Consider the following 27,500-nt stretch of genomic DNA (forward strand, 5'->3'; position numbering starts at 1 on the left):
GTTTGCTTTGCAAAGACCTTTGAGAGGAAACTCTGACTGTTAACAGAATGTATTTAATGGTTTCCAAGACAACTCATCCGAGGAATCTGTGTGATTTTGTGAAAATTAGAAAAAAGATGATGGGATGTCATTACTGCTCCCTGAGCTCCCCTTATACCATAATTCTGTATCTATATACCATCACTCTGTATCTATATACCATCACTCTGTCCCCTGTATCTATGTACCATCACTCTGTATCTATATACCATCACTCTGTCCCCTGTATTTATATAGCATCACTCTGTATTTATATACCATCACTCTGTCCCCTGTATTTATATACCATCACTCTGTATCTATATACCATCACTCTGTATCTATATACCATCACTCTGTCCCCTGTATCTATGTACCATCACTCTGTATCTATATACCATCACTCTGTCCCCTGTATTTATATAGCATCACTCTGTATTTATATACCATCACTCTGTCCCCTGTATTTATATACCATCACTCTGTATTTATATACCATCACTCTGTCCCCTGTATTTATATACCATCACTCTGTATCTATATACCATCACTCTGTATCTATATACCATCACTCTGTCCCCTGTATTTATATACCATCACTCTGTATCTATATACCATCACTCTGTCCCCTGTATCTATATACCATCACTCTGTATCTATATACCATCACTCTGTCCCCTGTATCTATATACCATCACTCTGTATCTATATACCATCACTCTGTCCCCTGTATTTATATACCATCACTCTGTCCTCTGTATTTATATACCATCACTCTGTCCTCTGTATTTATATACCATCATTGCATGGCCACCATGCCAAAATTACCGGCCACCCCACTGGTTCCCGCAGCTGACAAGCCCCAGTCATTCTCTTTGCAACAGCAAGCCCTTAAAAGTCTGACATACATTTAAGGTGGAGCAATAGCCCTTAAAAGTCTGATATACATTTAAGGCAGAACAATAGCCCTTAAAAATCTGATATACATTTAAGGCGGAACAATAGCCCTTAAAAGTCTGATATACATTTAAGGCGGAACAATTGAGGTTCTGGCCTTGGCGTTACAGGACACTTTTTCAAGCACACAAACAATTCCCTAGTTTTCTGGCCTGGAGACCTCATTCTCATTTTGATTTTTGGTGCAGGTTCAACACATGTTGAGGTGAGCAATTTAGTGTTGCCAGATGTACGATAATTATCATAATTATACGGTAATTTTGCCCTCTGTACGATCAATAATACCAAAAGTCCCATAATGTAGGATAAGTTGATCATTTTGTGACAGTATTAGTAGTTGTAATCAGTCTGGGTTATCTCATTTTAATTCATTTCCTGACACGATGAGGACAGTAAAATACAGATCCTACGTCTGAGTTTACACATCTCCTCTCACGTGATGTCTTTCAAGCCAATCATGGTTTGTGGGGTTGATTATGAAATCTGATGTGTGGTGTTTTGTAATTGCATCAGAACTTTTTTGCATCCATAATTCATTATTATATTCTATAGAATACAGACAGACCTAGAATTACAGCCACTTGTAGAATTTTTGACCACCTAGAATCTTGACATAAATAATATAAATTATGATTAGCTGGACATAAATGAAACCTTTGTTATCAGCTAATAATTCATATTAATGTTTAAGCAACCCACACCCTCGATTTATTGGCGATGATGCACTCAAATTGGAGTTTGATTGGCTAATTAATGATTCCTTGGCTGATCATATGTGAATATCATAATCTGATATTCACATGAAATCAGCCAAGGAATTAAACAGTATGAAATTTATTATACACTATAATATAGTGCCTTTGTCTTTGTATTAACTTGCGTATCCTGAAATTCCTCTATGCTGTGTAGCCTTTTTACTGTGCCACCCCCAGATTTTCACTGGCCCCATCTGCCCCCCCTCCATTTTCTGCAGGTGCCATGCTTGTAAGATGGCTCACCTGTTCCTTGAGCTGACCTACCGCCCAGGCAGGCGCTCACAGATTCAGGGATTTAATTACCCTCTCTGAAGGAGACCCCAAACTTCATATCCAGACACCAGTTCAAAGGGATTAGAGCCTGTGGCATCGTTGACAGAGGGCCCTATCTTACACCCGGTGCACTGTGGTGCAAACCCAAGGCCCAAGTGTCATTACTAGTTTCAAACCACGCTACATTCAGTAGGGGTATAGCTCTCTCTTTTTTGTTGACCGCTATGGGAGACTCTGGGCTCTGTTGTAACGATCTGAAGCACATGGTCTAATGCACTTGGCGCAAGTGCTTTTAGGGCGTGGTTACGCCCCTTTTGCTATTTTAATGGAGGATAAAATGGGTGCAAAGTATGGCAGATGGTCTGAAGGGGTTGTACTTGAGGGGTTGTAAGTGAACTCATAGGTGTGGTTTGGGTGTAACGTGCAATAAACCAATCAGATTGTCATCTCTCATTCCCTTTAAACACCACCTCCGCTTGCACTTTGGCCGATTGCTAATATAGCCGCGGAATTAGCAAAAGCAAGAAACTAGCATCTAGGTGGAGGAGACAGAGCTTCTCGTGCGCCAGGTGAAAGCATGAGCGATCTAAACAGCAGACAGCTCCTCAAGACAAAGCAAGCTCATCCTGGCTTCGTCGTGAAGGGAACTTTTTGCCCACTGCATTTTCTGGCTCCAAATCCCTCTGTGTTGGAAAAAACTGGTCAGAGTGATCTTATTCAGAAAAGGCTAAAATGCTTAAGAACTTTATAAAGCTCAACGTGTCAGATCTGTTCCACATATTCGAATGGAAGTTTTTAACTTTTGAGTCAAAGTTTTATCTGCAGAGAGAGAGAGAGAGAGAGAGAGAGAGAGAGAGAGAGAGAGAGAGAGAGAGTTACAGCTGGCATGATAAATTGTGGAATGTGTTAGCTCCACCCCTGTTGGAGATTGACACTCTGTGTTAGCTCCACCCCTGTTGGAGACTGACACTCTCTGCTGGAGTTCCATCTCTCTCCATCAGGACCACCTGCTACTAATCCAGTTACGGTCCTCTCTCCGACACACCGAACTCTGAGAGCTGTCTTACAGTGGTGTATACTGGGAACTCTGGGAGCTGCCTTACAGTGGTGTATACTGGGAACTCTGGGAACTGTCTTGCAGTGATGTATACTGGGAACTCTGGGAGCTGCCTTACAGTGGTGTATACTGGGAACTCTGGGAACTGTCTTGCAGTGATGTATACTGGGAACTCTTGGAGCTGCCGTACAGTGGTGTATACTGGGAACTCTGGGAACTGTCTTGCAGTGATGTATACTGGGAACTCTGGGAGCTGCCTTACAGTGGTGTATACTGGGAACTCTGGGAACTGTCTTGCAGTGATGTATACTGGGAACTCTGGGAGCTGCCTTACAGTGGTGTATACTGGGAACTCTGGGAACTGTCTTGCAGTGATGTATACTGGGAACTCTTGGAGCTGCCGTACAGTGATGTATACTGGGAACTCTGGGAGCTGCCTTACAGTGGTGTATACTGGGAACTCTGGGAACTGTCTTGCAGTGATGTATACTGGGAACTCTTGGAGCTGCCGTACAGTGGTGTATACTGGGAACTCTGGGAACTGTCTTACAGTGATGTATACTGGGAACTCTGGGAACTGTCTTACAGTGGTGTATACTGGGAACTCTGGGAACTGTCTTGCAGTGATGTATACTGGGAACTCTTGGAGCTGCCGTACAGTGGTGTATACTGGGAACTCTTGGAGCTGCCGTACAGTGGTGTATACTGGGAACTCTGGGAACTGTCTTGCAGTGATGTATACTGGGAACTCTTGGAGCTGCCGTACAGTGGTGTATACTGGGAACTCTGAGAGCTGTCTTGCAGTGGTGTATACTGGGAGCTCTGGAAGCGATCTTGCAGTGGTGTATACTGGGAGCTCTGGAAGCGATCTTACAGTGGTGTATACTGGGAGCTCTGGAAGCTGTCTTACAGTGGTGTATACTGGGAACTCTGAGAGCTGTCTTGCAGTGGTGTATACTGGGAGCTCTGGAAGCTGTCTTACAGTGGTGTATACTGGGAACTCTGAGAGCTGTCTTGCAGTGGTGTATACTGGGAACTCTGGGAACTGTCTTACAGTGGTGTATACTGGGAACTCTGGAAGCTGTCTTACAGTGGTGTATACTGGGAACTCTGGGAACTGTCTTACAGTGGTGTATACTGGGAGCTCTGGAAGCTGTCTTACAGTGGTGTATACTGGGAACTCTGAGAGCTGTCTTGCAGTGGTGTATACTGGGAACTCTGGAAGCTGTCTTACAGTGGTGTATACTGGGAGCTCTGGAAGCTGTCTTACAGTGGTGTATACTGGGAACTCTGAGAGCTGTCTTGCAGTGGTGTATACTGGGAACTCTGGGAACTGCCGTACAGTGGTGTATACTGGGAGCTCTGAGAGCTGTCTTACAGTGGTGTATACTGGGAGCTCTGGAAGCTGTCTTACAGTGGTGTATACTGGGAACTCTGAGAGCTGTCTTGCAGTGGTGTATACTGGGAACTCTGGGAACTGTCTTACAGTGGTGTATACTGGGAGCTCTGGAAGCTGTCTTACAGTGGTGTATACTGGGAACTCTGGGAACTGTCTTACAGTGGAGTATACTGGGAGCTCTGGAAGCTGTCTTACAGTGGTGTATACTGGGAACTCTGGAAGCTGTCTTACAGTGGTGTATACTGGGAGCTCTGGAAGCGATCTTGCAGTGGTGTATACTGGGAGCTCTGGAAGCGATCTTGCAGTGGTGTATACTGGGAACTCTGGGAACTGTCTTACAGTGGTGTATACTGGGAACTGTGGGAACTGTCTTACAGTGGTGTATACTGGGAGCTCTGGGAACTGTCTTACAGTGGTGTATACTGGGAACTCTGGGAACTGTCTTACAGTGGTGTATACTGGGAGCTCTGGGAACTGTCTTACAGTGGTGTATACTGGGAACTCTGGGAACTGTCTTACAGTGGTGTATACTGGGAACTCTGGGAACTGCCTTATAGTGGTGTATACTGGGAACTCTGGGAACTGTCTTACAGTGGTGTATACTGGGAACTCTGGAAGCTGTCTTACAGTGGTGTATACTGGGAGCTCTGGAAGCGATCTTGCAGTGGTGTATACTGGGAGCTCTGGAAGCGATCTTGCAGTGGTGTATACTGGGAACTCTTGGAGCTGCCGTACAGTGGTGTATACTGGGAGCTCTGAGAGCTGTCTTACAGTGGTGTATACTGGGAACTCTGGGAACTGTCTTACAGTGGTGTATACTGGGAACTCTGGAAGCGATCTTGCAGTGGTGTATACTGGGAACTCTGGGAACTGTCTTACAGTGGTGTATACTGGGAACTCTGGGAACTGTCTTACAGTGGTGTATACTGGGAGCTCTGGGAACTGTCTTGCAGTGGTGTATACTGGGAACTCTTGGAGCTGCCGTACAGTGGTGTATACTGGGAGCTCTGAGAGCTGTCTTACAGTGGTGTATACTGGGAACTCTGGGAACTGTCTTACAGTGGTGTATACTGGGAACTCTGGAAGCGATCTTGCAGTGGTGTATACTGGGAACTCTGGGAACTGTCTTACAGTGATGTATACTGGGAACTCTGGGAACTGTCTTACAGTGATGTATACTGGGAACTCTGGGAACTGTCTTACAGATACTGATCTGCTTTCCAGACTGTCTGAGTGCTGCTGTATAAAAGTATCTGCAGCAGACACAACAACTAAAAAAGAAAAATACTGTGCAGTGGGTTGTGTGGTACAGTCAAAAGTCACAGTGATTTGTGTCAGAAAAACCTGTCTTTATCGCCTGACACTTCTCATCAAAAATCAGTTATTTCAGCTATTTAGTAAAAAGAGTAGTTTTTGTTGTATCTTTGTCAAACCAACACACACACACACACACACCTCTGTCAAACCAACACACACACCTCTGTCAAACCAGCAGACTTCTGTCCAAACCAACACACACACACACACACACACCTCTGTCAAACCAACACACACACACACCTCTGTCAAACCAACACACACACCTCTGTCAAACCAACACACACACCTCTGTCAAGCCAACACACACACCTCAGAAAAACCCTCTCCAGGCAGTGTGAGGTCAGCACGGTGGTAAAGTGGGTGAGAGTTAGAATGACTGAAGGACAGATTTTAGAAACATGTCTGAAATGATGTCATGTCATGTCACATTTGTACGCCATCATTTCAGTGGCTGCTTTGTTTTACAGGACTTACTGTAAGCTCTCAGGAAATTCCCTGGCCTAAGAGAGTGAGGGGGAGGGAGGAAGAGAGAGAGAGAGGGAGAGAGAGAGAGGAAAGTTCTGATATTTTTATTTATGATCAAAGCAAAAACATTTTTCCCTGTACATCAACATTTAATCTGAACGCCCTAAACAGCGTTTGGCTCTGCATGTTGAGATTACTGGCCTGTGTTTTTGTACATTTAAGGCAAATCATCTGGTACTGCTTTTGATATTTGCTGATCTGCTTTTGTGATTTTGCAGGAAGGAGGTTCATGATGTTTACTCCTGTAGTTATTCACCAGATAAATAATAAATAACAGATGAAACTTTAATTTCTGCTTTGATTCACAAATATTTCACTGTCTGAACTGTTTTACCAAGACTTGCGTCTGCTGTATTTTGTAAATCCTGTAGAACTCTTCGAAGAGTTCACATCAGATTGATTTGGTGTGTTGGAGAGATGTATGTGAATCCACGTGACAAAAATATAGTTTTTTTAATGGATTTTTTTGTTCCAATTGTTTTTTTGATTCCTTATATATTCATGTTATTCATGTTATAATATATTCATGAGCCCAGAATACATATATATGTGTGTGTGTGTGTGTGTGTGTGTAAAAAAACCCCAACTATAATAGATAATAATGCCTATGATAAATAATAATACCTGTGATAGATAATAATACCTATGATAAATAATAATCCCTGTGATAGATAATAATACCTATGGTAGATAATAAAACCTGTGATAGATGATAATACCTAGGACAGGTAAAAGGTATTACCTGACAGATGTAGTGATTGATGTTGATAATCACGTTCACGTTTATTCATTTGTGGGAGCTGTGCGTTCACAGACACAGCTGTGGATTTGCACACAGCAGAAGGGCAGATCCCTACAGAGACAAATGTCCACACATCAGTCACTCTTACCCAGAGCTGAAAGATAAAGGTAGTGGTTATGCTAAAAGCTAAAATGACACAAAGCTAAATTAGGACAGAACTCCACTGTAAATACCAGTATTTAAACTGCAACATTCATTCATTCATTCATTCATTCATTCATCCATTCATTCATTCATTCATTCATTCATTCATTCATCCATTCATCCATTCATCCATTCATTCATCCATCCATTCATTCATTCATTCATTCATTCATTCATTCGTTCATTCATCCATTCATTCATTCATTCATCCATCCATTCATTCATTCATTCATTCATCCATTCATTCATTCATTCATTCATTTTCAAAGCCGCTTATTCTCATTAGGGTCATGGGTTGCTGAAGCCTATCCCAATGCTCACTGGGCGAAAGGTGGGGAAACACCCTGGACAGGTCACCAGTCCACCGTAGTAAATACAATAACACAATACAATATTACGTCACTGAATATGTTGATTTGTATTGCGTTTGAGTTTTTGCTAACTGTGATGACTCAGTTCTTGTTTGTATATCTCTAGCTGTGTAGCACTGCAGTCATTTCTTTTTTAGCTTTGTACTTTGGCACTGACTTTACTTGATCATGAATAAACCATATGTCAGGAATGTGCTTATAATAAGTTAGATCTGTGAATGATGAGGAAATCTTAGCCTTCATACCATTTAATTTTTTTTATAGTGAATCTCTCACACAGAGTAAAAAGTCCAGAGTTAAACTGACTCATACAGAGCTCATTTTGACTCAGTCTCAACCACTGTATAGGTTCACACTATCAGGAGTTAATTTTACACTCTCAAAGTGTTAAATATTGGGCTGCCATGTAGATTTAAAAATGAAACGTTATAGTGGCCATAATTCTTTCTGTGTGCATATGACAATCTGTAGGATTGGTTTTTACATCTGTCATTCATTTTTAAACCTGATACAGAGTATGTGTAACAATTCAGTGAGTTCTTTTGACACTGAAGGGAGTCATTTTTAAATCTGACCTTGAGTATGTGTAACAATTCAGTGAGTTCTTTTGACACTGAAGGGAGTCATTTTTAAATCTGACCTAGAGTATGCATGAAACTTGAGTAACTATTTCTCACACTCACAAGAGTAATTTTGAAATCTTACTCACGAGTACATTTTACTGAGTCTATGTTGATGTCTATGTTGATATGGGAAATGCATGGAAAAACTGGAGCAGACATCAAGAATAAAGACACTATTAACACAACCCATCTTTTATTTAACACTGCCACTTATTTAACACTCTCCTCTAAGTTTTAAAATAGAGGTCATGACTTCATTACATTCTGACTGCTAAGATCCAGTCAACTCAAAAGAAGGAGCAACATAAAGGTTTTCACTGGCACCATTGGCACTCCAAAGATCAAATCATTTATGGAGCTTCAAATGTTCTAACTTTATGATAAAATGATCATCCTCTCTTTAAAGCACTTTGTCTGAGAATGCTCATCCAAGAATCCTGTAACAGGCGTATTCATCAGGAGATAAATGTTCTCCTCAAACAAAAGTCCTTCTCTTATCAGCCCTGAAACATCCCTGTCCTCTTCCGTTCTGCAACAAGATACAGGTCTTTGATTCAAAGGTAGTGTTTCTATGGCCATTGAGGTATCCTGGCAAGTGGTGAGTTTATTCTATGGCCATTGAGGCATCCTGGCAAGTGATTTGGTTTTAGTCTTGAAGTTATTGAGAACATTCGCTTTGCGTTTTGCCTCACATCACATAGACCAAACATACTTTTGATCAAGGGCCCAATTTTCTTCATACAAGAGGATGAGTGGTTCATATGGTGATGTTTTGGTATCAAACTCGAGGTGGACGGACCCCCATGAAAAGTCTGTGACGAGCAATGATCAAATGCTTCATATATGCAGCCGTTCCCTGACTTAAAATACATGAGAACTATACATTCATAAACTGCCCCAGGAGGAGTAACAGGTTCTGGTTTTGACTCTCTGGGAGAGCTACATCACCAAATAATAGAAGAATATTTTAACAGGACATACGCGCTGAGTTGGTTTTTTTTTTTTTCGCTGGATACAGCCTTCACTTTTTTTAACTAAAGTGTGGGATTTACCCTTGTACACTAAGTGCACAAGGGTAAATCCCATTGACAAACTCAACAAAACCGATAATGGAGTTCAACTCCATATTATCCCCTGTGATCTGACAAATGGTTCTCTAAATTGGTTCAGAGGATAATGGCAATTGTGTCTCACTGTTCTGATCACATTTCTGACATTTATCAAATGTGCCAGTATAGCATCAAAAGCATAAGTTTTTGAATGAGAAATAGTGATATCAAATGGATATTCATTAACGCAGAATAGAATGTGGGAGGCAGATGTCATAGAACAAAGTAAAGGCATTCTATTTTATGAATTCCACACTTCAATCCAAGCAGAATGACAATTTCAAAACATCATAGTACAACTGAATCTACAAAGCACGTCTCCATTCTGAGAACCAAGGGTGAAACCTAAAATAACCTCCATCACAAAAACTAGCGTGAGCATCTGGTTAGGACAAATAATGTTTGGTGGGGAAATGACAGATCTGTGGCTTTGGCACGTAAATTTGAATATATCCAAAATTGGCGCACACACATGTTCCCCAGATTATTTTAGAAATACTCTGTCTATTCCATTCTGAATTTGCACCTATAAAGGGGTTTTCCAATTGCTCTAAACACTGCAAGACAATATACCTGATTTCACTCACAGGTAGTGCAGCAGGTACAATGTGCTTTATATGAGAATGTAGGTCAGGTATAAGGTCCTCCCACACAGAGAACATGTTATCTGCCATTCTACACACTTGCCTTTGGACACCGAGAGAAGAACATTAGTCTTTGCTTTCAGTTTCAGTCAGATGTAAACCATTAAAATCTGGACTGGAAGTAGAAAAAGCAGCTGGACTGGAAAGCCGGTGGCACCTGAGGAATCTGAGGAAAAGACGTGTCTGTCGGCCCATGTGCAGATATGTGTTCAGTCCAATAAACACAATCAAGATGGTCTTTTTGTTTGTTTGTTTTTAACATTAATAAGTGACAAATCGATGCCCAAACCACCCCAAGCACAAGATAACATAAATTTGGTCCTACACCGTGACTATTCTTAATGCTTAAATGAGTGATCCACGGTCAACTGTTCACTCAGTAAATGAGTGATCCACGGTCAACTGTTCACTCAGTAAATGAGTGATCCACGGTCAACTGTTCATTCAGTAAATGAGTGATCCACGGTCAACTGTTCATTCAGTAAATGAGTGATCCACAGTCAGCTGTTCACTCAGTGAATGAGTGATCCACGGTCGACTGTTCATTCAGTAAATGAGTGATCCACGGTCAGCTGTTCATTCAGTAAATGAGTGATCCACAGTCAACTGTTCATTCAGTAAATGAGTGATCCACAGTCAACTGTTCATTCAGTAAATGAGTGATCCACAGTCAGCTGTTCATTCAGTAAATGAGTGATCCACAGTCAACTGTTCATTCAGTGAATGAGTGATCCACAGTCAACTGTTCATTCAGTAAATGAGTGATCCACAGTCCACTGTTCATTCAGTAAATGAGTGATCCACGGTCAACTGGTCACTCAGTAAATGAGTGATCCACGGTCAACTGTTTGGGAACTCGCTGACAATGAGAGCACTGCGACATTGCACCTACTCAACTCCTCAGTGACAACCAAAGTTACCGACTGTTGATTAGTTTTGGCCGCTAGTCGTTCACTCTCTGAGGTGTTTTAGTGTTGCCTCTGTCAGAGCTGTACACTGTTAGCTGTAGAAGCGTAAAGAAACTGACCAGAGAGCCATGACGGGCCACATTAAAAATGAAATGGCCTTTAAAGCTTCATCAAATGCCCCAGGGAGCTGTGTGTCTGGGAAGGAATGAGCTGCCTGTCCGTGGTGATGTAGGATTTGTCATTCTGTCTACACACACACTGTGAGGCCACATGGCTCTTCTCTCTCCTGTATGTACTCCTCCAAACTGCACCAACATTCAAATGGATTCAGAAACAGTGAGCAAACGGGATATATATATATATGCATGCAAATCAGACATAATTGGAATACCTCACTTTTTTGCATGTTCAGTGTATATTTTTCTTCATTTTTATTTTAAAAAGGTAGATTTAAAAAGGACACTGTAGAATTTTCTTTTGAAAGAGGAACCTGAGCAGCTGAAGTCATGGAGCATCCAAACGGATACAATAAATACAGTATATACACAGCCTTGTACCATATATATGTGTGTTATATACAGTATATACACAGCCTTGTACCATATATATGTGTGTTATATATAGTATATACACAGCCTTGTACCATATATATGTGTGTTATGTACAGTATATACACAGCCTTGTACCATATATATGTGTGTTATGTACAGTATATACACAGCCTTGTACCATATATATGTGTGTTATATACAGTATATACACAGCCTTGTACTATATATATGTGTGTTATACAGTATATACACAGCCTTGTACCATATATACGTGTGTTATACAGTATATACACAGCCTTGTACCATATATACGTGTGTTATATACAGTATATATACAGCCTTGTACCATATATATATGTCTTATATATGGTATATTCAGCAGATGTTTCAGAGCCAAACAAGACTGTGAAATCCCGGTTATTCTAAAAAGGTGACAGTTTGCACTGTAAATTACATAATATATAGAATAAAGTTAAGGGAACTTAACTACTAATTTCCTTAAAACACAATGAACAGGTTTATACCTAAATATATATAAAATAATGTTTCTTTCACAATTATGCCGTTTATGCCATGCAGTTCACATGAACTAAAATTATTTCGCCCTTAACAAGGAGTTTGTTTAGATGTTATACTAAGAGGGAAACTGCCTAACAAAGTTTATCAGTTACTCTAACCCAGTTAGTGTTCAATGCTCCAAATATAATGAACAAACTTTGGTGTTGTGCATTCGAATAAATTTGATGGACAGTTCTTCACTCTGACCAACATTTTGATCCATCCGTCATCTCCCATCCCAGAAATGAGAGATCTTAGCTTATGTAACCACGCTTTACCAAAGTGCATATATCAACCGTCAAACAACACCGCCTGCTGATGCAATGTGGCCCTTTGAGATGTCAATTTGACCCCCTTATCAACACTGGCATCTCCACAAAATGTACCACTGGTCTTCTGACTGTGCAGGATCCCTGTGTTATAAAATGACACGAATAAGCAACTACGACAAACAGATTCTTAATACCACTCTCTGAATCTTGAGCAACTCTGTATGTATGTATGTATGGATGTGTGTGTGTGTGTGTGTGTGTGTGTCTGTGTATGTATGTATGTGTGTGTGTGTTTATGTATGTATGTGTGTGTGTGTGTGTGTGTGTGTGTGTGTGTGTGTGTGTGTGTATGTGTGTGTGTGTGTGTGTCTGTGTGTGTGTCCCCATTATTCAAAAATGCATAGGTGCTTTTTGAAAAGATATTATTGTCACTGGTAAAACTGAAAGTGTGCAAGTGTTTTGGTTAGTATTGGTGGTAGGGTTACAGTCAAGTGTTTTGGTTGTATTGGTGGCAGGGTTACAGTCAAGTATTTTGGTTGTATTGGTGGTAGGGTTACTTTTGTTGTAATGGAGGGTCTCCAGAATCTGTGGCCCTGTTTACATCTTGCGTTAAGATCCGATTTTGGTGATCCGATCACAAGTGAACAACTCAAAAGTACAGGTGTAAACGCATCCAATGTGCATGGAGGTCGCATCGAGATCCGATCACTCAGACCACATTTGGAGGTGGTCTGGACCGCATATGACAACATTCTTATGGCAGTGTAAACGCGAATGTGAACTCGACCACATTGAACGACCGCCTACTCAACTGACGTCCTCTGCTTATGTGGAAGCACAAACTCATTCGCGTATGTACACATTCGCTCGGCAACGGCGTCATATTAAAGTGCGACAACAGGCAACAACAACAGGCGAAATGGATATTGTTTTGATTTCTTCTTCGACATACTAGGCTGGGGAAGTACATTGATGCCTCCCGCCGATTGAAAACAACAACGTTAAACGTGAAAAAGCTAAACGTGGCTTAATGTTCCAAAACTGCGATCAATGATCACCAAATTTCTCTCGGACATCTCTTGTCAGAAAAGCCTCCTCCTGTCAAAAAATCGAAATCGAAATCCTAGGGGTATGGTCACGTTAAGCGCTTTCCGCTCCGCTGACGCCCATTATAAGGAAACAGCTTAATGTGCCATAATGTCCCAAAACAGCGATCAATGATCACCAAATAGGCTATGTCAGACCTCTCACATGTCATAAACACTACCTTCAGTCAAAAAAGCCAAACTGAAATTCAGTGAAAAGGGTAATGTGTTGGAAAATGATTTACGTGCTTATTTGCATATAGAACGGGGAAGTGAGATCTGATTTCAAGTGGTCACTTCAGACATGGATTCTAAAGCCAGGTGTAAACGGACGTACTTAGAGCTGTCCACTTGTGATCGGATCACCAAAATCGGATCTTAATGCAAAGTGTAAACAGGGCCTGTGTGTGTGCATTTGCTTTGACGGTGATGGCACACACACACACGCAGACACACAGACACAGACACCCACATTCACAGAAACATGCACTTCTGATGCTTCTGGCTGTGGACCGTAGATTCATTTTAAATTGTGTTTGTGAAAATGTGGTCTCAGGGTGTGTGCAGTCTTGCATTCAGTGATTGACAAGGTTTCCATCCTGTACCTTCATTCTTCAGTGTTTGATCATAACAGTGGTCCAGTCAGCCTCAGCCTCCCAGCCACCGGGCAGGTCCAGAGGCTTGATCTCACAGCGGTACAGGGCTGGAATTTTCTAGAACACATCAGTGTTGTTTCCTTGGTGGATGTATGAAGTGCAGATACAGCTGGATGATGTAAACATCAGCAACATACATCAGCTTTTAACTGTCTGAGTTACACAACATCTAACGCTCACCTCATGCCTGATATGAATCTCTCTCTGTCTCTTTCTCTCTCTCCTTCTCTCTCTTTCTCTCTCTCCTTCTCTCTCTCTCTCTCTCTCTCTCTCTCTTTCTTTCTCTCTCTCTCTCTCTCTCTCTCTCTCTCTCCCTCTCTGTCTCCCTCTCTCTCTCTCTCTCTCCCTCTCTCTCTCTCTCTCTCTCTCTCTCTCTCTCTTTCTTTCTCTCTCTCTCTCTCTCGCTCTCTCTCTCTCGCTCTCTCTCTCTCTTTCTTTCTCTCTCTCTCTCCCTCTCTCTCTCTCTCTCTCTCTCTCTCTCCCTCTCTCTCTCCCTCTCTCTCTCTCTCTCGCTCTCTCTCTCCCTCTCTGTCTCCCTCTCTCTCTCTCTCTCCCTCTCTCTCTCTCTCTCTCTCTCTCTCTTTCTTTCTCTCTCTTTCTTTCTCTCTCTCTCTCTCTTGCTCTCTCTCTCGCTCTCTCTCTCTCTTTCTTTCTCTCTCTCTCTCTTTCTTTCTCTCTCTCTCTCTCTCTCTCTCTCTCCCTCTCTCTCTCTCTCTCTCTCTGTCTGGCTGTGCAGCGTTCAGCCGTGCTCCCGTGCCCATGGCAGTGGTGCGCAGAGAGCTGTCGTGTGAGGGCTACCCCATCGAGCTGCGCTGCCCTGGGACCGACGTCATCATGATCGAGAGTGCCAACTACGGCCGCACGGACGACAAAATCTGCGACGCAGACCCGGCACAAATGGAAAACACACGCTGCTACCTGCCCGACGCCTACAAAATCATGTCTCAGAGGTCAGCACACGCACATACACACACGCATAGACACGCACACACTCACACTGTCACACTGAGGAGAGTGTGCTGTGATATAACAGAATGAAAACTCCAAAAAAAGCTCAGACCTCATGGCATCACTAATGGGTTAGGGTTAGGGTTAGGGTTAGGGTTAGGGTTAGGCTAACCCTTCTGAGGATCGTGACATCAGCACCATTATGTGAACACGAACGACATCACCAATGCCTGCGCTTTAAAATGCTTGCGTTCCTCAGACACTAAAGGTCAGTGGAGGCAGACAGAGCATCTCTGAGCATGTGTGCAGTATATTTTACACATATATCTAATGCTCTCAGAGTCTGGAAGGCTTTTCATCGGCTTGTGGGTCTGAGTGTTGCAGGTCAGAGGAGTCAGCGAGGGAAGAAGTGAACCCACACTGCATGCTCTTAGCAACCACAGGCTCCCATAGATACCGATGAATGCAGGGGTGAAATAATGAGGATTACTCCGCATAAATCAGACAGGGATGCTGCTTTGTGCACACACACACACACACACACACACATGTGCAGACACACACGTGCACACACACACACACACACATGCACACACGCACACACACGTGCACACACACACACACACACACACACACACACGCACACGCACACGTGCACACACGCACGCACGCACGCACACACACACACACACACACACACACACACACCTCATCCACTTTCTCTCACTATCTCTCTAGCAACACTGTCCCCAAGGCAGCTACACAGCACCTTAAACACAGGCGGAAATGAGCATTTATTCACACTCAGTTTGAGAAGGGGCACTTTTGGGAGTGTTTATGAGGAACGCTTTAGTGATGCTGTGCACATTAGCATGTGAACGGTTGTGAGGGGGTTAGCGCGCCGCGAGAACAGCTAACAACGCCCACAGCTCTCACAGACTAACACAGCTGTTGCTAGGATTCCACTCTGTAAGCACATTACGTTTAAAAAAATACAAAACACAAGTGGGAGAGAGAGAGAGAGATTTAACAAGGGATTAGGCCTGTGGGCAAATGAGGATGAGGATAAAGAGATGAAGAGCAGACATTTGAAGTTGCATTGCTTTTTGGTTATGTCAGTTTAGCACTGAATTAGCAGTAGAATTATTAAACTACTCTCTCTCTCTCTCTCTCTCTCTCACACACACACACACACACACACACACACACGTCTGACATGGTTGTAATCTCCTGCTCCTGTTTGTAGATTACCTTTGCCTTTTACATCTCAGACAATCCACATTTGTGCAGCTTGCTAAGAGACAGGATTATAAGGAAAACACATGACAGTCATCATCTTGTCTCTTTTGCTGTCAAGGCTTGTCATGGGCATGTTTATCCCTGTTCTGCAGACAGGGCCAGTCATGTGTCACAGTGGATTATAAAGGGGAAGTGAATGGACCACTAAAGCCTAAATCTGACGCTAGACCATGTCTCCCCATGTTAGCATGTGGCTTGATCCAGAGGCTCAGCTTAGCTTGGAATATTCTTCTTTTGGGAATTCTGCCTGTTTTTCTGGGCAGCGGGCCACCTGTCTGCCTCACTGCTTGACTCCCTCATTGATATATGGAGCAGAGAGCTAGTTTTCCACTTGCTGCAGATGAAGTAGACCAGCAACGCTAATTACTGGGATAACTAGGTTAATGGTAAAACAGACCAAACAGTACTAATTAGATATAATCTGAATTTGCCCAGAACAGCCAAAACACCCCCCCCCCCCCCCCCCCCCCCAAAAGAAAATATATTTTCCTTTCAATGAGGATGCTGTGCCAATCTGTACATCACAATTCTCCACTGAACTGACATCTTTATCTTCGCTAAAACACACACACACACACACACACACTCAGAGCAGAGAGCAGTTGTGCTAATGAATGAACCTGTCGGTGCCATCCAAAATCTCTTCATGCCTCAGATGCTTATTTACTGAAGAAATTGGACGTGACCGGTGATGCACATAACAGTTCTTATACAATAGCATTTTGTATTCTTAGCTTAACTCTCTCATCCTTTTTGTGCGAGGTGGACTTCCTTGCTACGTCAAACGCTCCCACCTTCAAAAGTGTCATAACTGCCCTGCATAAACCGCAAGGGATTCGTGCATTTTGTAAATGAGTGTGTGTTCTTGAAAGTCATAAATTAGCCTAATAGTTTCTAACAGATTCGAGTTTGTCAGGCAGGCGGCCGTGAATGCAGCGCGGCTCTGTACCGTCTCACTTTTTAAGTTCCGCTCCGTCTTCATGTTTGCGAGAGTGTCTTTGGTTTTGCTCCACACGCTCTGGATAAATAAACACGATAGCCACTCAGAGTTTTGTTTCCCTGTTTTTTTCTACTTGCTTTTTATTTCTACTTTTCTTGACTTTTTGTGACCGAGACAGAGGTTTGGAACAGTGATCGCTTTGCTTACCACGGACAACATCTGCTTGGGCTAAACAAGCCCAGGCCACGCCCACAAACGTGAATTTCTGTGGGATTCTGAAGGAGAAGAGGATGCAGAGGTGGAGGAGGGGCTCTTCTGCATTATTTGAGGAAAAAGTGATAAAACCATGTCTGCCTTCCAGCGTTATGGAAAACATGAGATCCCTCGGTAAAAAGAGAGAGAAAATGTCGCTTTCATGAAAACACAACAAGAGTTTTATGTGAACATTAAAACCTGGCTAAACACTAACATGCCAGATGCTACACATACAATGGATGGATCTCATACAGTTCATGCAGACAGAGACGCACGGAACTGCAGTAAGAACAAAGGTGGAGAATGAGCAATTGTTGTGAACAACAGATGGTGTAGTGTGAACCACTTTACTGTCAGCGCACAGATCTGTAATCCAGAGGTTGGGGGGCTTGGAGCTGTTTTATGACCAAACTATTTACTGAGGGAGTTTTTTTGTTTAATGTATAAGGGTGGCCGTGTATGTTCCGCCGTCAGACATGGCCCGTGACATCAGCCACTCAACTAAAACAGTGGGCTGTTATCCCAGCGGTAAACCCTGGGCCTGGGCCATGAGTACTTGGGAGTTCACCTGAGCAATAACTTAGAATGGACATTGAACACTGACTCTAAATAACAAGCAAAAGCAGACTGCACTTGCTTAGGAGTCTGAGGTTGATCAATGTCTACAGTAAAATGTTCTATCAGTTGGTTATGGCTGGTGCAGTATTTTACACCGTGATCTGCTGGGGCAGCCACATCAGGACTAGCGATGCCCAGAGGCTGGGCAAGCAGATAAGGAAATCTAGCTGAGTCACTGGGCTCTGTATCAGTGCACTGGGGACAGTGCTGAAGGTGAGAATGGTGACCACACTGCTGGCCAACCGTGACGACACGACACCCACTGTATGATGCAGTGAGCACATGATGCAGCTCCTTAAGTAGAAGACCGTTGCATCCTAGATGCAGGAAGGAAGAATTCATATTGTATTGGAGCGTGATGCAGTGTATCTCAATCTGCATATTGTAAAGTGTATGGTATATAACATGAATCCTTTGGGCTACATTGTGTGGGCTTTTTTTTTTTCATGCTGCTGTAGAGAAGAATTTGGTGATCCATTTTTTCACCCTTTGGTGATGATAATGAGTTAATGAAGTTTAATAAAAATTTTATCTCTGAATAAATCTTATCTTATCTTATTGACGCCTGAAAAATACCAGCTGGGGTCAGGTTTCCTGCTCCATTTGTCCACAACTGTTATTCATTAAAATTCGGGAAGGAAAAAGAACTCCGAGTTTGGAGACTGAAGTCCTGATGTTACATTGTTATCAGCACAGTCTTTAGTGGACTGAGAGACATGTTACAGCCAAGGAGCATGGGAAAAAGGACCAGTGCTGCGAATGCAGGGTTATCTGAGGTCAGCAGTGTCACTGAAGTAAAGACGAAATAGTTCGATATGAAACTAGATCTAAAAAAGGAAGAAGTCCCACTGAAACCAGTCAGTCCATGACTGCAGTGGGAGGGAGTCAAAGGGAAGTTTCCGCCGTGGAGACGGACGGGAGAACTGGTGCCATAATGGGTGACGTTGGACTTTCAGTTTGGGATGCTGAAATTGATAATGCAGTTTTAAACGAAAGCCTCAAGGGCCAATTTAATGTCAGTAATATCATGATGGGTAGCACAGTCGGCTCACACTAAGAAGGTCTCGGGTTCGATTCCTGGCCTAGGATAAACAGCTTAGAAAATGATGAAAGACTGAGTAAAACAGTCAAATACCCAAATATCCCTGTCAAACAGGATAAACTTAACATGATGCATTAGAATCAGAATCACCTTTATTTGCCATGGTACATTACATGTACTAGGAATTTTTCTTGGTGTTCTCCATGTAGTACACAAAATACACAGTAAATACAAAAAAAAACAAGACGTCCAATATACAATACAATGCACGATGCAGGACCAGCAATATACGTACTATATAAAGTTTATGAAGTTTAATTTATATATTCAGACTTAAAATTCACTTTAATCAAATAGATACAGTCCTTTGGTCAAAAACGAAGTTTTTCAGCTGAGAAAATGGAACAGTAATTGTGCGTGACTCGTATGACAGGGGTGGACCATGCATACCTTTTATTTGCGGCTAATAGAAAATTCTTAATTCAAGAAAATTGTGGGAAGTTCTCTTAAATTGTTTGCGGGAGCCACTGGAGAATGAATCAGTTTGTGCTAGGGGTTCTTGCATGAGACCCAGTGTGATTCTGTCCAAAACAGTTTAGTCTTATCTTTAGCAGAGAGAGGTTGGAGGTTATTCAGACTAACACTGTGTGACACTGAGTCTAAAACGGCATTACCTGGCCCTCTGGGCTCATTGAACTGGATATAAATCATTTTAACTGGTATCTAATTGGACCTACCCAGATATTTGTTCTAGTTCTGGTGAAAATCTGATTACTTTTTACTGCTGGGGAAACTGGACAGATCCATTTAAGGCGAGCTATTCTGCAATGGAACGTGAGTGAAAAATGTTTGACAAGCCAGGATTGTCTTTGACAGCGAGAGTGCTAATTATGGCATACCACTTGAGTGTGGAAGAGCCGCTCATGGATCTTTCTAGAAGTCTGTGTGGCATACGGAAATGGCGACGTCACAGGCGCCTGTCTCTGCCTTTTCCTGAACATCATCTCAAGAAAGGTCATAAAATAGAGAATAGGACCACTGCATTTCTTTTCTCCTCTCTGTCAAAGCAACATTACCTCTTTCACACTCTCTCTCTCTCTCTCTCTCTCTCTCTCTCTCCCTTGAGGCTGCACAGCAGAAGCAAGCCATAATTACTCAGCACATCAAAGCTATATATCACTACTGCATCAGCCACACACACACAAACACACACACACACACACACACACACACTTTCACTGGCGGGAGCTCATGTCAGAAAACACAAGCACAATGATTCTTCATCTTTTGTTGGACTATCTCATCTACTCATTTCTGTCCTTCTCAGTGTCATTTTTTTGTAGAGTTGCTCTGTAAGCAGCGGGTTCAGGCCTGTGTGTTATTGTATCATTTCTGTGCGTGTGTGTGCGTGTGTGTGTGTGTGCGTGTGCGCGTGCGTGTGTGTGTGAGTGTTTCATTGTAAGGGTTCTTCAGCATGCTTCCTCAGAAAGACTTTAGTTTATTGTGTGGTCTATTTTCTAGTATCATTTTTACTTAGTATTTCTTTTTGTTTAGTTTACTTTCAGTTTATTTGACCTTATAAGACTTCCTTGTGCTGTGGTGATGGTCATCCAGAGAGTTCACATCACTTTTGATATTTCCCCCAAAATCCCTGAGAATCCCTGCCCCCTTTTCAGCCTGACGAATCTGGTGAGGCATCTTACAAAAAAGTTAGAGAGAGAGAGAGAGAGAGAGAGAGAGATTAGCTGGAAAAAATGAGGGCGGATAATGAATGTGTGATGATGTCATGTTTCTTGTCTGACTATGATAGGGTAATATGTTTTTTGTTTGACTATAGTAGGGTAATGTGTTTTTTGTCTGACAATGATAGGGTAATGTGTTTTTTGTTTGACTATGATAGGGTAATGTGTTTTTTGTTTGACTATAGTAGGGTAATGTGTTTTTTGTCTGACTATGATAGGGTAATGTGTTTTTTGTCTGACTATGATAGGGTAATGTGTTTTTTGTTTGACTATAGTAGGGTAATGTGTTTTTTGTTTGACTATAGTAGGGTAATGTGTTTTTTGTCTGACTATGATAGGGTAATGTGTTTTTTGTTTGACTATAGTAGGCAAGGCTTAGGGTTAGGGTTAACCCAAGCATAATTTAAACCTGGCTCAATGGGACTGAGTGTGAACTGATTGCTGAGTTTAGGCTGATCACTCAAATTAGACTGATCACTGAGTTTATACTGATTACTGAGTCCAGGCTGATCACTCAAATTAGACTGATTGTGGAGTTTGCATTGATCGCTGAGTTTCGGCTGATCGCTGAGTTTACATTGATCACTGAGTTTAGGCTGATCACTGTGTTTACACTAATCACTGTGTTTAGGCTGATCTCTGAGTTTAGGCTGATCACTGAGTTTACACTATTCACTGAATTTAGGCTGATCACTGAGTTCAGGCTGATCGCTGAGTTTAGGCTGATCACTGAGTTTACACTAATCACTGAATTTAGGCTGATCACTGTGTTTAGGCTGATCGCTGAGTTTAGGCTGATCACTGAGTTTAAACTGATCACTGTGTTTAGGCTGATCACTGAATTTAGGCTGATCACTGTGTTTAGGCTGATCACTGAGTTTAGGCTGATCACTGAGTTTACACTAATCACTGAATTTAGGCTGATCACTGTGTTTAGGCTGATCACTGTGTTTAGGCTGATCTCTGAGTTTAGGCTGATCACTGTGTTTACACTAATCACTGTGTTTAGGCTGATCACTGAGTTTAGGCTGATCTCTGAGTTTAGGCTGATCACTGAGTTTACACTAATCACTGAATTTAGGCTGATCACTGTGTTTAGGCTGATCGCTGAGTTTAGGCTGATCACTGAGTTTAAACTGATCACTGTGTTTAGGCTGATCACTGAATTTAGGCTGATCACTGTGTTTAGGCTGATCACTGAGTTTAGGCTGATCACTGAGTTTACACTAATCACTGAATTTAGGCTGATCACTGTGTTTAGGCTGATCACTGTGTTTAGGCTGATCTCTGAGTTTAGGCTGATCACTGTGTTTACACTAATCACTGTGTTTAGGCTGATCACTGAGTTTAGGCTGATCTCTGAGTTTAGGCTGATCACTGAGTTTACACTAATCACTGAATTTAGGCTGATCACTGTGTTTAGGCTGATCGCTGAGTTTAGGCTGATCACTGAGTTTAAACTGATCACTGAGTTTACACTAGTTTTACCACTGAGTTTTACCCCAGTATGGCTGACAGTCCAAAAACTGAACAGAAGTTTCAGCTGCATCTGCAACACTCCATAAAGGAATAATGGCTGAAATAGAAAGACTGAACGTGAATGAACTTGAGACCAACCTTTTTAATTGTTCTTGTTCTTAGTCACACAAACTAACCTTAAAAAGGTGTGACAAGTAGGAGAATGAACTTTGTGGATAACAAATGAGCTTTTTTTTTGTGCGCAGATATGAGTTGTGTTGTGTCTACGAAGCGTCTGATTCTGAAGTCAGTGAGAAAAGTGGCAGTGCCCATCAGCAGCATGTGTTCTGAAATTTTGTCAGACGATGTATTATCGTATACATGATTATACATGTGAATATATATGTGGAGACATGAGTATATATAAATAGGTGAGTATACATGAGTGGGCATGAATTCAGCCAAGTGGGGACCCCATAACTGGGATCAACTTTGAGGACACAAGAACAGTTCAGGTGTTTTAGCTTATGACCAGTTTTCCTGATAACCTGTTTATTTCTTCTTCCTCTGATGAGTACAACAAATACCAAACTCACCTGGGCAATGACAGTCACATCTGTCCCACTTCTTGCAGGAATGACACACCAAACTCAGTTAGCAATCCCAACCATTAGGCTAGATTTGTACTGCTGAATTAAAACATGGAATATAACTCAGGAAACAGACCTCGTGTTGCATGAGCCTGAGATGTCCACAGGGCTGGTAATGAGATAAATGTTGTAATGTAAATGTGTAACTGATGTAAATATTTCAGAGGAATTAAACAGTTCTGGATCACAGCCTGAAGGATGCAGACAGAGCAGAGAAGGACAGAGACAAGGAGAGAAAGGGAAACGGAGGCTGAGAAAGAGAGAGAGGGAGAGTTCCTCTGCCGTGAAAGAGGGTAATGCCAGAGTAACCTGTGTTCCCTGGGCTCCCTACAGAGTTGTGAGTTTGAATATTGAAAGAGTGTAACTAACAAACACACACACACACACACACACACGGATGGGTGTTTCATGAAGATTTGTGGAACAGAAGTCCAAATTCCAATCAGTCATACCTCTGAGTGACTAAACTCACTCCCGCAAATCCCTCTCAGTCACACACACTCACACATGCACACTCACACACACACACACACACACACACACACACACACACACACACACACACACACACAGACACACACTGAGTGATTAAACTCACTCCCCCAAAATCCCTCTCACACAACACAACAAAACATGACATCATCACACATTCATTATCCGCCCTCATTCCTCAGCCCCCCCACCCCCACCCCCCCCTCCGTGGCCCCCGTTTCACCAGTACCCACAGAACTCTGATTTGGCTGCACCGGACAGACCCACAACTGGCCTCAGAACCTCTGAGTCACAACTCACTCCACTGATGAAGGCAACAGCCAGACAGGGGCTGGAACACGTTTCTACCAGTCTGCCAAAGAGAGGAGAGGAGAGGAGAGGAGAGGAGAGGAAAGGAAAGGAACGAGGGAGAGGAGAGGAGAGGAAAGGAGAGGAGAGGAGAGGAAAGAGAATTGAAATATTGCATTTCACGTAGACTTGATGTGCATGTGTATGTATATTGATGTTTGCGTGACTTTGTGTGTAGTAGGTTACTAATGGGCTCATCTCCTCTGAAAATCATAAACTGGAATGTTTAGGGCCTCAGGTCCTCTCTGTTTGCTGTAAAGAGTTGAAGTCCAGCCTTTAGAAGAGAAATTCAAGCTTCTGATATGATAATAACACAGGAGACATGGAGCAGAGGAGATTTGTCCTCTGGCTGCCCAGTGGGCTGGAGACTGATTTACGGGCGACCACACTAAGAGGAGGAACTCGGGGCAGGGACTCGGGAGGAATGGAGATATGGTACAAAACAGAACTGGGACATTGCACTGAAACAGGAGCATTGTACGGCTGGCTGAAAATTTAACAAGGTCGGCCTTTGTCAGAGACTACTACCGATGTTTATGTGTGACATACATTCACCTTGCGGAATCCCCTCATTCCTTTTTTTTTTTTTTTTTTTTGAAGGAATCCCCTCATTACAATGAAGAAAATTTCCTCATCATACTGGGTGAGACTAGTCATTTCCAGGCAACTGGAAATGTATTCATTTGTGATGATTGAAATGCCAGTGCTGGAGTTGAGCCTGACTGAGTCAATGCACAGGGAGACACATACATTACAAGCATCAGCAATCTCCTGTCCTGAGACCAGCTCAGCCTTGGCTGTTACATCTGCAGGTTTCCCCTTGGCAGCATAACTGTAGATGATATCATTACAAACACTGAATTTGTCCCAGTCACGGTCAGCTCTCAAACACCACCGTCTGACCACAGTAAGATCACGGTATCACGGTATATAAAAAACGACAGACACGAACTGTGTATAAAACTTAACCTACTGCTAATTCAACAACAGTCCTGCATGTGGGCAGAAAACAGCAAAGGAAAACTACCAAAGAAAATGTCCAAAAGGCATTTGGCTGCCAAATCATCCAGTCACCTTTGAATGTATTTCTAACTAATGCTGATTCCCACCATAAAGAGGGAAAACAATCTGGCGGTAGAAGACATTACCAACATCACTGACCCATCAGCATCCATGCGCTAACAGGAGAAGACACCAAAAAGCAAATCAAGAAACAGCAACGATGAAACGTAGTCTGACAACAAATGTCAAATCCACCGAAAAGACTCAGAAATCTCTTGTATCCTTCAGCACAGAGACCCTGAGAGTCAAGATCTGCACCCTCAGTACTCTGAAGCTTTCAGAGAACATACTCAAACTCTCAGGAGAAAGAAAGAATAACAGAGAACATACTCAAACTCTCAGGACAAAGACATACTCAAACTCTCAGGAGAAAGAAAGAATAACAGAGAACATACTCAAACTCTCAGGACAAAGAAAGAATAACAGAGAACATACTCAAACTCTCAGGAGAAAGAAAGAATAACAGAGAACATACTCAAACTCTCAGGAGAAAGAAAGAATAACAGAGAACATACTCAAACTCTCAGGAGAAAGAAAGGAGAACGCAGTGCCCACCTGCTCAATGACCTCTGGAGTGGTCAGAACACACTTTATAACCCACACCGGGAAGAACCGGCTATTCACAACGGAAACACATGGAGAACACGCTTTGAAAACCTTTATAAAGAATTGAGAGTGACCTCTGCTTAAATTCAAACTAAAACCAAATTACAAGTGTTGGAAATGAAAAATAAAACACAGTGAGTATCACCTTTGATTTCCCAATCACAGAAAATAGCTAACAGATACATTCTTGCTTTGAAACCCAACAGGATCTGTGGTATTAATTGAACATGAAATGAAATTCAACAAATAACAAATTCAAGACTGCCATACTCAGCTGGTCCAGCTTTCTTTCGAGCGGGGCATATTTCTGTGAAAGCTGGAATTCAGGCCCAATAAAACCAATTTTTAAACAAGGAGATAAATTTGACCACTACAATTACAGAGGCGTATGTGTCAGCAGTAACCATGGGAACGTATTTTGTTCCATTGTCAACAGTAGATTACCAAATTCCCTCAAAAACCTCAGCATCCTGTGAGAAAAGTCAAACTGGATTCATACCAGAGCACGGAACGCCTAACCAGATCTACACTCTCCACACAATAACCGAAAAATGGAAACCAAGATGGAGCCAAAGTTTTCACCTGCTTTGTGGACTTTGAAAAGGCATTTGATTAGATTTTCCATGACAGTCTATTTCTAAAATGGAATCAGTGGAACATAATCAAAACGCTGTATGAAAACCACAGATGTGCCGTAAAAAGTGGAAGTAGCCAGATGAGGTTGAGTCCCATCCTATTTCATATTTACATAAATCAATTGGCCAAATCCCTGAATGATTCATCTGCTCCTGGCCTAACCCTTAATAAATCAATATGGCTTATATTTATGACTTAAATGACAGAGGATTTAGTCGTTCTGTCAAAATCAGAGAAAGGATTACAGCAGCTCCTCCGCAACACAGAGCCATTCCGTTAGACGTGGGCTCTGACAGCAAACCTGGAATAAACCAGAATAAAAACAGAGTAATGGCCTCCCAAAATAGGACCAGGTGTGAGGAAAAAAAGATATCTACTTGTGAAAACGTGTTTTTAAATGAGGCGCCATAGTCCTCCCAAGCACAATTCACTCTCACTGTGAAGAAACGGAAAGACACAGCTCTCTATCTGAACGATCTACACGATTACAAAAGCAACTCAGTATGATACACCGATCCGAATCTCGCCGAAAATCTTAAAAACAATCACTCAGCCGATTGCCCTGTATGGAAGTGTGGTGAGGGGTCCACTCAAGCCAAAAATCATCTGACAGTTTGGGAGAAAGAACAAGCTAAAACTCTGCATTCTCAAATTTGTAAAAAATAAATAAATACATAAATAAATAAATAAATAAATAAAAATTGCACAAGTGCACAGTGCAACACCAAACAACTCATGCAGAGCAGAATCAGGCCAACATTCCCTTATAGTGACTGTCCAAAAACGAGCCTCCAAATCTGATAAACATTTAGAAGCAGTGATTACACCACTCTGAAGCTCCTCAGTGCCAAGAGGAGAATATAGAGAAGAGCTACCTTATGCTTTTGGTCCTCAGACTGAAATCAGCCGTGTCCCAGAACAGCACTCATACAATCAGGCCCAAACCAATTATAGTCCTACAAAACCAAAAATACACTGCACATCAGAAAAGAAACGCAAAAACAAAATAAACTTAAACGCTATTTTAACTTTTGGTGATATCTGACTGCCATGACTGAATACAAGCTGACAGTGACTCCTGTAAAGATGCTTTGTGACCATTCTAAAAAAGCACAATGCAAATAAACAGTCAATTTAATCCTCTTTCTTCCTAACATTCAAACCAAGGTTACCCAATTTTGTGGCTGTGCCAAGTAAAACAGAAGATGCTCAGGAGCCACAGCGAATGCAGCTAATGGAGCCCATCACAGGCGGAGGACAAACGTGGAAAGTGGTCACGTTCATCGTCTGATCATATTTTTATTCGCATTTCAAACTGATTCTTCTGTTTGTTTGTTTTTTTTAATTTTGCTGCATATTTTTCTTTTAACTTGAAAA

General features: G+C 42.2%; 1 protein-coding gene across 1 annotated transcript in view; it reads left to right on the forward strand.

Moving 5' to 3' along the window:
- LOC115816510 (adhesion G protein-coupled receptor L3) overlaps positions 1-27,500 on the forward strand; it is a 160,955-nt gene that overhangs the window by 7,457 nt on the left and 125,998 nt on the right. The window contains exon 2 of the mRNA XM_030779464.1: positions 14,764-14,977. Within this exon, the coding sequence (XP_030635324.1) occupies positions 14,764-14,977 (214 nt within the window). The remainder of the gene's footprint in view (positions 1-14,763; positions 14,978-27,500) is intronic.

This window comes from Chanos chanos, chromosome 7 (assembly GCF_902362185.1).
Source record: "Chanos chanos chromosome 7, fChaCha1.1, whole genome shotgun sequence".
NCBI lineage: Eukaryota > Metazoa > Chordata > Actinopteri > Gonorynchiformes > Chanidae > Chanos > Chanos chanos.